Below are 11,815 nucleotides of genomic sequence, written 5' to 3' on the forward strand. Positions count from 1 at the left end.
TTCTGTCGAGTAACAGAAGTGTGTTGGAGCAGATACTGCTGGCCTAAAGCGGAAGACCGTCCCGTTTCGGCCCCCTCTCTCCTACAGCTCCCCTTCCCCACTGTTTCTCTTCCGAGACGTTCCACTCTTCCTACCTCCATGCCTGATCGTTCCTCCCTTTCCTTATAGAATAGAATGCAGGTGAAAAATGTAAACTGAGGAACGGAAGCTGAGCATGAAATTCCATTAGAAGGTGAAATTAGAATTATTTCTGTGCTGTAATAAAATCACACCAGCATTGTAACCGTACTGAATGACTTGGGCCATATATATATGCAATGAAATCAAAGCCATTTACAGTGTGAAATTGTACTGAATCTGATAATGTTGTACATTTATTATAGAGTAAAGAAAATCTGTAAGAATTGTCAATTTTTTATTTTATTTTAGACATGCTGCCAACTTACCAGTCCAGTATTTATGGTGAAAGAACTCAAACTGGTTGTTTTTTACTACAAATTTGCATTTGACCTGACAATCTGCACACGGTTGACCCACGGCATTCAGTATTGATGACGAACCCGTCCGTTTGTCACCTTTGACCTCTCGTGTGAACAGCGTTCAGGCTGGAATTGTGCATTAGAACCATTTGTACAGAAATATTTTATTGTATTTATTTTGTGAAACAAACAGGTGCTCACAAGAAAATGACAGTACAAAAATAATGTGGTATTCATCTGTAATTATTTCCTGTAGTTTTTTTTTTTTTTTTTTTCATCAATCTATTAAATATGTAAATTAAACCCCAGAAAGCAAATCTGCCTTCTCTGTATGATATATATACTTGCTTGTGATCAGTTATTGGTGATAATATTGCATTGTTTCAATGCATTTCAGTCGCAAACAGAGGTTCAGGAGAGTTTAGTGCGGGCGGAGACGATAAAAAAGACGGAAATGTCTCGCGATTCAGACAGCAGTGGAGAAGGGACAGGAAGAGGGAAAGAAACTGATGGTGGTTTGTTTTTTATGTATATTTTTTGTTTATTTTTTAAAACATGGAGAGGGGAACGAAAAGCTATAAAAATGATTTGTGAATTAAAAGTTGTTTGTGTGGTTTTCTCACGAGGACAATACTGCTAGGATCATCTGTCTTTAAAACAAATATGGTGCTAAAACTTGTTTTATGTAAGTACTTCAAAATCTGTTTGTGTAATATATAATCTATTTAAAGAGCTGTTGGACTCCTTTGTTGTTCTTTTCCCCGTTTGTTTCCTGTTGTCATGATCACATGGTGCTTTTGCTAATATTTGATCTGCCTCGTGTTTTTTTGAGCCAAACTACCATTTTCACCTTTCAACAACTTCCCAGCACAAGTCTTCTCATGTCTTGGTGAAACCATAATTAATTTGCCCACTTTCCTTTTAACACCTATAAAAAATTGCGCTTTATTAGTCTGGGTTTTAAACTGTTAACTGTTTTAATTCTTTGACTTGTTGTTTTGGTCCAAACATTCCCATTAAACCACACATCAACACATTTCCTCCTGTGTCAACTTAATTGTTTTTTTAAAAAGTGGGTTCAGTATTCATTTTCACACTTTAATTGTATAAATATAGAATTTTCATTTTCATTTGATGCATTGTACACAATATTTTTACAGCAATTAAGTTAAATTTATAAAAGGACAGTTTCTCATATAAAAGGCACTGTGTTGGAGAACAATTTCGAGACTTTTAACATTGTTTTCAGCCAATGAAGAGTCCACCTGTATTGATTAAAGAGAAAGATAAATTGACAACAGCATATTTCGAAATAAAATCATACACAGTTGTTCTGCTGAAGATGCTGTTCAGCAAGAGATCACGCTTCTTACCAGCAACTTCAATGCTGACGCCAGTGATATATCGACTGTCATCAGAAGCCAGAAAGGCACATGCGTCAGCGACTTCTGCGGAGATGAGCAAAAGTGAGAGAGAAAAATATCTAATTATATACAAAGTGATCATCCAACCCAAGTATTAGAACACATTTGGTGTGATACAAGTGCATTTATGAAAATGTTTTTGTATAATGAAGAAATACTTACCAGCAGGCTCTCCCATCCTTCCCATTGGGATGATGGATGTGATCTGCACAAAATAATCAAAATATTACTTTAAGTTTTAGTAAAGGTGGCTTTAATGTGGTAAGATATCTTGACAATGTGCAATGGTCTGACAATGCAATACACTTATATAATAAAAAGGTTAAGATGCTTCAATTAAGTTCAACGGTGTTTTTAATCAATAAGCTGATTTTATTAATCTGAAGACACAAATATTGTTCCTTACTTTACCGATGACTTTCTCTGGTACTTTATCTGTCATGGGTGTAGTGATGAAGCCTGGCAGGACACAGTTGCAGCGAATACCAAATCTAAAAGACAAAAACATCTTTTATATTAAATTATTAAAATTATAGAATATAGAGACATGATCTCTCTTCATAAAAACAGTTAAAGAGTGTGATGTTTACAGCCCATTACTAACACATAAGCAGCTCCACAAACCCTAAAGCAAAACATAAAATAGTTACAATGTGTGTGTCTGTAAATATGTTCCAGTCACAGTAAAATGTTCACATACTTGCTGAGCTCTTTGGCTGCGGTTCGAGTGAGTCCCTCCACTCCTGCTTTAGAAGCAGAGTAGTTCACCTGGCCAACATTCCCAACCTACAGACAAAGAAGAGACACTTAAGACAATGTTCATGACTTTATTAAGCATCCTTGGTGTACATATGTTAAATGTCCACTGTAATAGAAGTGTGAGTGTACTACAGCATGATAGTGCTATCCTGTAAATGCTTGACCTTGCCCACTATACTGCCCACAGTGATGATGGAGCCCTTCGCAGACCCGGCAGAAACTAAAGCCTTAGAGACGGCCTGAGTCAGAAGAAAAGTACCCTGAAACAAAACATGAATACAGAAGATCAGATACAGACTTGCACACTGTACAGATTGCATTCAAAAGTTTCAGAAACACTATGGAGAAGGGGACAACTTTAATGGAAAAAAAAAAAAAAAAAAAAATATATATATATATATATTATATATATATATATATTTAAAAAAAAAAAAAAAAAAAATGTGTGTGTGCAAAACTGTTACTTTTGGCAAGAGAGAGCAAGAGTTTTCCCCCATCATTTTTTCTCCTTCACAATGACTAAAATTAAAACCATCTGTGTTGTTTTGCATGACTGTATTTAATTACAGTTTCGTAATTAAACACTACAGTTTGACTCTAGATTGTGGCACCTTGAGATTGACTTCAATGACTTTGTCAAAATCATGCTCTTCCATCTTGAGAAGGAACTCATCTTGAGTGATGCCGGCTGCATTCACACACACAGAGGCCGGCTGGAAGTAGCGGCACTGTAAAAAAACAGTCTGGTTTATTATTCGACCCCTCAGAGCTCCAGAAGAGCCCATGAACAGCACACACACACGTCTGTTACACCTGTATACTTGTCACTAGTTTCTCCACACTGTCCTTTGATGACACGTCCACCCCAAGAGCCATGTGATCCTGACCTTTGTGGTCACGTGACAGGAGTTCCAAGGTCTGATTGGCTGATTCTTCATTGCGGTCAGCCACTATTACAGAAGCACCTTCAGTGGCGAATCTCTGACACACTGCCCTGCCGATGCCACTGCCACCCCCTGAAACAAAAACACCACGACGGCTTTATTAATCTGGGGTGCGTTTCCCGAAAGCATCGTTGGCCAACTATGGTCGCAAGTTCATCGCAATGTCCATTGAACTCTATTGGTAACGAGGGAACTTGCGACCATAGTTGGCAAACGATGCTTTCGGGAAACGCAGCCCTGATCAGTACATCTCTGATACATACAAATACGTATATACATTCCCTTAAACTTTAGTAGAAACAAAATGACACATGATGCCCCAAATATTTCACAATGTTACAATGTAACATTTAGTCTTATGTGTTGAGCATCCTGTATACAAATACTGAAGCTGTAACTTTTAATGTAGCATTTTACAGACTCGTCTTTAGTTCAAATAGTTCTAAACATGAGCAAAACAAAGGTGTTTTCACGAGCACTGAAAGTGAACGGTAGCTGTATGACTTATATAACAATAGTGCTCAACTATAAAATGGTATTATGACTGAAAAAATATATATGGCCATTAAGACAAATCAAATGTTTTTAAATCTCACCGGTCACTAATGTCAGCCTGGATATGAGACGAGAGGACGCCGCCATGACGGTCAGCTGTGCGTTGAAGTACCTAATTATGTCCACTAGAGGGAGTTAAAGACCACTGATATTTTTTTTCACAGTTATGAGTGGGACAACGCAATTTGTACAGAACAGATTTTCTTCTTTAAGGATTATAGAATAAAATAAAATTAATTAGCTCACATTTATGTCGGTAAAAGCATTACTTTTTTATATGAGTGTATATATATTTTAAAGGGCACTTTAACTGTTGTTGCTACTCGATTTCAATGTCAAACACATATAAGCCTACACGAGGTAAGTGTTTATTGTGTTACTGATGTAGTCCCTAAACAAATGGAAAATATGTTAACAGTTAGGAGCGCTGTGAGTGTGAGAAACTGGAACCACACTGGAGTCATTTACAGATGCTCAATACCGTAACTGACCACAAGAGAGCAGAAGTGTACAACTGAAGAAAACAAATGACCTGCTGCGCTAATGTTCAAAATACATTTAATTCTAGAGCAGGGTCAACCATAGGGGTCAACTACTGGCTTCGATAAAAGTCCAAGGGACCCATCAATAAATCTTAAACATTTAAAATAAATTATAGTTATAATTGAATCGTTATATTGCCTATATCAGAATCAGAATGAGCTTTATTGTAAAGTATGCTTACACACACACACACGAATTTGTCTTGGTGACAGAAGCTTACAGTGCACAGACAGAATGACAACAAAAAGGAACTGATAATAAAAATAAGTGAATACAAATAAAAAAAATCTAATAAAATTACAAAATAGACAAAAAAGAAAGTAGGCCTAGACTATATATATATATGGTCGAATTATTAAAATATATATTTTAATTATATTATTTATTAAATATATTTATTTTATATAATTTTCCACACACACACACACACACACACACACACACACACACACACACATATATATATATATATATATATATATATATTAAATTAATATAAATTTATTTAAATGAAACATTTATAAATAAATATTGAAAATTAATTTTGAACATTATATAATTTCTATGGCATCTAATTTTCTACATATTTATAAAATGCATAAACTACAAAAGGCTTTTTTTTTTTTTTAATTGAACATGTTAGATGAAATAGGCCTAGTTGAGGAGTGATAATGACTGTGAATAAGCTGCACTGCACCTGCTCTGAAATACAAACTGTGTGTCTGGGGAAATAAAGAGAACAATCAACGACGGTCCCTTGTGTCTGTTACAGTAAATGCAGTCAGTGTTTTCTTTCTGCTGCTTTTCTACCCTAAATGATATCATTCAACACCAGATCATTAAAAATAAAACTGTTCATCAATGAATCCCTATAGATTTGCATGTTTGACACAATTGTATGAACTTATCTGATATATTGTTGCAGTTTTGAGGATGTTTTTCTTCTGTTACTATATGCTTTGTTCATAACACAAGTCTTTGATGTGCAAATGAATCAGAGGCAATCAGGCATAGGTAAAATGAGCAATCTACAACAGGGAATCAAACATTTACACATCCACGTAAAAGCAGAGTTGATTTTCATCAATGGTTCAACCCTTAACACATTACAAAATCAGATGCTCAACTGAGGGGAAGGGAAGAGAAACCTGGGGGAAGACAAGAAAAGTGTTTAGATCGTTTCTTTAGATCTATCTTGGATTATCACACCATTATTTTAGGATCAGTTGTGGTAGACTTTTACCTCTGTGCTTTCGTTTGTAATAGATGTATGCAGCAGAAAAGGCCACAATAAGGCCGATAAGGAAAAAAGAGCAACCAACAGCTAATTTTGCAATTCTGGTATCGAGGGAGGTCGAGTCTGAGCATGAGAAAACACCAGAGAAAGAGAATGAACATCCGGTGACAGACACAAATAACCTATTTTAAGAGTTTACATGCAAATCAATAAACCAACAATGCAAGAAAACCATCTGAACATCATTATGCTGAAATGCATGTGCATTGTGGATTTTACTATAGGGAAATTACTACAGTAATTCCAACCTGACATCAGTGCAACATCAACACAAACATCATGCAGTAACATTTGTATTTACAAAAAAAAAAAAAAAAAGTGGAAGTGTCGGAGTGTAGTTTTAGTTTAAGTTATTTACTTATTCTAGTGTGTAATTTTAGTGCTTTAAAGGACTAGTCACTTAAAAATGAAAATTCTGTCATCATTTACTCACCATACATATATATAGTTTTAGTTAACGTTAATAACCCTGGTCAGTTCTTCTGCATGAATCAGAAATGAGAAGTTGAAGCTTATGGCGGTGTGCTGTTCTTTTGTTCATGGATCAGGTGATCAGCACCAACTACCACTGGTAAATTCCACCAGTTATCTAAACAATGATAAATACAGTAGCTCCTGATCTTACTCACCCCACTGAACGACGAGAGGTTTCTCCAGGCCGCTGTGCTCCACTCGGCAGCTCACACTGACTCCTCTGCGGAGCACCAGATCCAGGTGTGAATGCATCTGGTAGCTCCAGTCGCCGTTATCCATGAATTCAGTGGAGATCACGTCGCCAGTGACCTCCGATCCGTCCAATAGCCAGGTCATGTTAATGGCCTGTGGGTAAAAACTGTATGCATGGCACACCAGGGTGGTCAGCTGACCGTAACGAGCCTTCTTAGTGGGACGTACGGTCACAATGGGCGGCACTGTTGCGAAGACAACAAAATGAATCCACTAAATATAACCTATTGGACCACTTCAGACTATCTCATTGCTTTCATTTTTTAATACCTTAAAATGCAGAAGAAGAATGAAAAATAATAAATAATAATAATAATAATTCATTACATTTATATAGCGCTTTTCTCGACACTCAAAGCGCTTTACATAGAAGGTGGGAATCTCCTCAACCACCACCAGTGTGCAGCATCCACTTGGATGATGCGACGGCAGCCATATTGCGCCAGAACGCCCACCACACACCAGCTTACTGGTGGAGAGGAGACAGTGATGAAGCCAATCAGTATAGTGACCAAACAAAATACATTGTTTACCCTTTCTCGTTGTAGTTTTGACATAGTATCTTGCGTTAGCTCTGCACAGTGTCTCCAGCTCTTCCTTCCGCTCTTTCATCTTCCAGCTCTGACTGTTGTAATGATCAGCGTTCCTGACTCCAAATTCATCATAACCAACATATTTCCCCAGCCTTGAGTCATAACTGCATATAAGCTTCTGGTTGAAGACCAGCTTTATTATGTAGACCATATCAGACAAATCCTCTTTGCTATACTCGCATTCAACAATGTTCTGGAACACATAAACATCTGAAGGGAACAGACAGATATTTGAATAAGAGTCAGTATATGCCACTGAAGACATGATGTTGAGGGTCCAATACATCCAGAATTCAATACATTACATCCGGCGGAATTCCTTGTATGGGCACTTAGAGTTGTGCAAATATGTTTGTTTGTTCCCAGCATTTCAGTGACGAATGTTTTATAAGCAAGGGCAGGCCCAGTTCGACGCTGGATTTGCAGATCGTTTGAAACTGAAAGACGGTCCCAGCAATAAAAGATCCCGGTCATGAGTCGAAACCGCAGGCGGTAAGTAAAACCACATCAAATGTGTTTTGTTGGCAATTGTCATATAAAGTAAACGTAAACAACACGAATATATAGTGAATCAAAAGTTATCCATGGATAATGTGATGATGTTTTGTTTGTGTTTAAAGGGTTAGTTCACCCAAAAATGAAAATTCTGTCAGTAATTACTCACCCTCATGTTGTTCCAACCCCGTAAGACCTTCGTTCATCTTCGCAACACAAATGAAGATATTTTTGATTAATTCTGACAGCTGCATCACGTGCAACACAGACGCGCTACGCAGTTACACTACGTGAACTCACTCGAGGCCCAGAGAGAAGGAAATGAATAGTGGAATAAAGTCTTTTTTTTTTTTTTGCGCACAAAAAGTATTCTCGTCGCTTGATAAACTTATGGTTGAGCCACTGTAGTCACTTGGACTATATTAACGATCTCTTTAATAACTTTTCTGGGCCAGCAAGTTTCAGTCCCTTAGAAGCCTATGGAGGAGTGATCCAGCTCTCAGATTTAATCAAAAATATCTTAATTTGTGTTCCGAAGATGAACGAAGGTCTTACGGGGTTGGAACAACATGAGGGTGAGTAATTACTGACAGAATTTTCATTTTTGGGTGAACTAACCCTTTAAATAGGCCTACATTTTTTAGCTGACCACCATAGGTGTCAATTTGCTCATCATAACTCTTTAGCTCCGCCCACGGCACGCCTCCAGGAGCTCGACTGTTTTCGGAAAGAAGCGGTACAGCTGTATCTGTCTTTTATAAATCTGATATAAAGACTCTTCAGAGATATGAAGGATGCATGCAATACTTCTAGGTACTCAGGATGGTAACACTTTACAATAAGGTTCATTAGTTAACATTAACGTATTAACTAGCATGCACTAACAATGAGCAATACATTTATTACAGTATTTATTAATCTTTGTTAATGTTAGTTAATAAAAATCCAGCTGTTCATTGTTCATGTTAGCTCACGGTGCATTAACTAATGTTAACAAATACAACCTTTGATTTGAATAATGTATTAGTAAATGTTGAAATTAACATGAACTAAGATTACTTAATGCTGTTCATTAATGTTAATTAATGAACCTTAAAATTAACATTAGATTGGCAGAAACTGTGTGTTATGTCCCCTTTAAGAAAGTGCACTTAAGTAGGCTATAGCCTACTCTCAGTAAACTATTAGTAGGCTAACGTTACTTTTATTTTATACTGCAAGTATACTTGTAAGTTTTCTTTAAGTGAACATATACTTTTTACTTTCTTCTTTACTTTCATATTATTTATTTATATATTATTTTAGCAGGGTTACCATTCACAACTCCTGACAATGGAAACGGTAAAAATTGCGAAGCATAAGTAGCATGTAGACTAACCTATTTTTTACAGTCTATGAGACTAACTTACATCCGGATCATATTCAGAACTATGATCAAAACACATGGAGTATATCGAGTCCTTCAACACCCCCAATGGCCCAAAGCTTCTCATCATCTTCATGGGTTCGACATTTCATTCGGTAAAGTAAGGCAGTTTTGATTTAATGTTTGATGATCGCGTTATTTCACATTTGATTTGCGTGAGCATCTTCTATCACTTGTTTGTTTCAGCTTCTTCTTCCCCTACCCTGTGGTTTGATCAGGTGTTGTGCCGAATTTCGACCCCCTGCCAAATTATTACCCCCCTCGTTGAAGTCAGTAGTTTACCTGATTGCCTAATCCTAACCCCTTCCCCAAAACTAATCTTGGGAAATTCGGCACAACACCTGTTTTCTGGATAATCTTATTCTTAGAAGATGTGTAATAGCGCCCCATACTGTATAACAGTGAAAACACTGATTCATTCGGGAAAAAGTAGGTTTGAAGTAAATTCCTGTACACTACCAGAAGCTACACAAAAAATCCAGATATTCAGAATTATGAACACATCTGTTTTCTTAAAATAAATAATTTCAAACAATATAAGTTTATACAACAGTATGTACAACTATGTGGAAAAAAAGTATTTAAAAGGTTACTCAATCAAAAGATTACACACAACTACAAGCCAAGTAAAGTATTTATTTATATTTTTAAGTAGATCTCGATCAAAAGATTGAGTACAAGTAAAGCAAATACACTTAGAATTTTCTGCCAGTATAAGTCAAGTATATTCAAGTGCAATTTTAAGTATATTTCTGAGAAGTAGGCATACAAAGTAGACAAAATTCTTTCTTATATTTAGTTCAAAAGAAGTATAGGCCTACTAATAGCACACATGAATAAACTTCTGTTTTGTAAGGGTAGTGACCGTAAAATGGTGAGACTGGCCCTACAAGTCAGTCCTGTCTTCATATATCAGTAATTTCAGAGATTTAAACTCACCTTTAGATGAGACACAACAAAACGCACAGCCCACTAGAACAAGTGTGAGTCTGAATGTCCTCATCTCAGTGTTCTTCTTCCAGTGTATAAGCAGTGCTGTTCGAGGAGAGTGTTTGAAAATCAGTCTAAATAATGAAAGCATTCATTCGCGTCACTGCTCATGGATACTTCCTCATAATTTAGTATCAGTCATCCACGGGACCCAGAACAAAAAGTACACAAGGCCTGTAAAACACTCCTTCAACTTTTTTGTCTTTATCCAAAAACATCTCAGTGTAAAGGAAAGCTAAAGATCTTCTAAAATATGTTCACATCATCTACACAATATATTAAGGAGCATTCAGGGTGAATCAACTATACCTCATAAACTTACCTCAGCACACTACAGACTCTTTACACAACACAATGGGGCGTGTGCTAACTGAGTGTCTGCCATTGAGATTAATGGGAATGCTAACAAATGTTAATGCTAACAGGTGTTAATGACTTCCTGGAGATATTCAGCATTAAAAAAGTCGCTGTTTGGAGGCAAATGCTTAAGAGTCTGATTGGATCATTATTGCATTGATTATTATGTTTCTTTCTAGCATGTTATATGTTTGGGAATAGTTCTTTTAAGCCCTAATTGATGGAGTGTGTAGCTTTTCATTTCTTAAACAACCATGTAGGAAGACACATCATGGCCATATTCCAGGATGACAATGTCAAAATTCACCAGCCTTAAATTCCAGATCTTAAATTCATCGAAAGTCTTTGGGATGTGCTGGAGGAGACTTTACAGAGTGCTCTACTCTTGCATTGCCAATACACGATCCTAAATAAAAAATAAAAAAATTAAATAAAAAGTTGTGGTGCTGTTTGGCCGTTCATTTACACAAAAACAGCGTTTTGTTGGCCTGAAAATGCACACTTTTGAAAATGGTTTTTGCAGAGTAAAAGTTTGCGGATCCATGTGAATGGGGATCGTTTTGACGACGTTGTCATCTGTATGTGAAAAACGCAACTTTTTAGTACATTGCTGTCGTGTAAACACCCTAATTTTGTTCTTTTTCAAATGAATAATTTAAGTTTTTTATACTGTGCTTTAGAATACAAATGCTGCGTTCCCAGCGTGAATTTTATCCATTTGACTAATTTTAAGTAGCCTACGGAAATGTATTAAGAATACATTTATCAATAAATATGTTTGGCCTACTAATTGTGAATTAAAATGTATTTAGTAAAATGCTAATAAATGTCAATAAGCCTACATCAATGTGTTGGTGCATAATGTAAGAGCATGTGGAGCGGGTGGGGTGGGGTGGGATGGGATGGGGGGCGCGAGATGTGACCCATATGTATAGGGGGGGCCCGAGGCAAAAAGTTTGGGAACCTCTGCTTTAGAGTATCAAAAAACACCCTTCTACTATGTTCTATATATAGCCTGTCATGTGTGGGGGAAAAAGGACACCCTTTTGAATTCTGTGGATTTATGTATCAGGACATAATAAAAAATCATCTGGTCCTTGATAAGTGTCAAGTCCTATCTTGTTCAATTTCCAAAGGACACAAGGACAACTCAAATTTCCGACTCAATCACTTTTATTTTTATTTTGGCTTTGTCAGTTGATTGGTCTGTTCAATGAATTAGGTTGT

The 11,815-nt window shown here is 36.6% G+C and overlaps 2 protein-coding genes across 3 annotated transcripts; both read right to left on the minus strand.

Moving 5' to 3' along the window:
• Positions 1-8: 8 nt before the first annotated feature.
• Positions 9-4,279, minus strand: hsd17b8 (hydroxysteroid (17-beta) dehydrogenase 8). Its single transcript, XM_079879292.1, has 9 exons — positions 4,203-4,279; positions 3,476-3,678; positions 3,274-3,390; positions 2,827-2,922; positions 2,604-2,689; positions 2,310-2,394; positions 2,066-2,108; positions 1,853-1,927; positions 9-1,744 (listed from the first exon to the last, which is right to left on the minus strand). The coding sequence occupies exons 1-9, from the start codon at positions 4,246-4,248 to the stop codon at positions 1,725-1,727; spliced, it is 771 nt and encodes a 256-aa protein (XP_079735418.1). The 5' UTR covers positions 4,249-4,279; the 3' UTR covers positions 9-1,724.
• Positions 4,280-5,332: 1,053 nt separating this feature from the next.
• LOC307163466 (SLA class II histocompatibility antigen, DQ haplotype D beta chain-like) lies at positions 5,333-10,596 on the minus strand. Of its 2 annotated transcripts, none has more exons than XM_079879502.1 (6): positions 10,554-10,596; positions 10,181-10,276; positions 7,261-7,530; positions 6,631-6,912; positions 5,948-6,064; positions 5,333-5,852 (listed from the first exon to the last, which is right to left on the minus strand). In XM_079879502.1, the coding sequence occupies exons 2-6, from the start codon at positions 10,242-10,244 to the stop codon at positions 5,827-5,829; spliced, it is 759 nt and encodes a 252-aa protein (XP_079735628.1). In that variant the 5' UTR covers positions 10,245-10,276; positions 10,554-10,596; the 3' UTR covers positions 5,333-5,826. The 2 variants fall into 2 exon arrangements, with proteins under 2 accessions (XP_079735628.1, XP_079735629.1); XM_079879503.1 differs by having other exon boundaries at positions 10,541-10,554.
• Positions 10,597-11,815: the final 1,219 nt, after the last annotated feature.

This window comes from Squalius cephalus (genome assembly GCF_949319135.1).
Source record: "Squalius cephalus genome assembly, chromosome: 8".
NCBI classification, from domain to species: Eukaryota; Metazoa; Chordata; class Actinopteri; order Cypriniformes; family Leuciscidae; genus Squalius; species Squalius cephalus.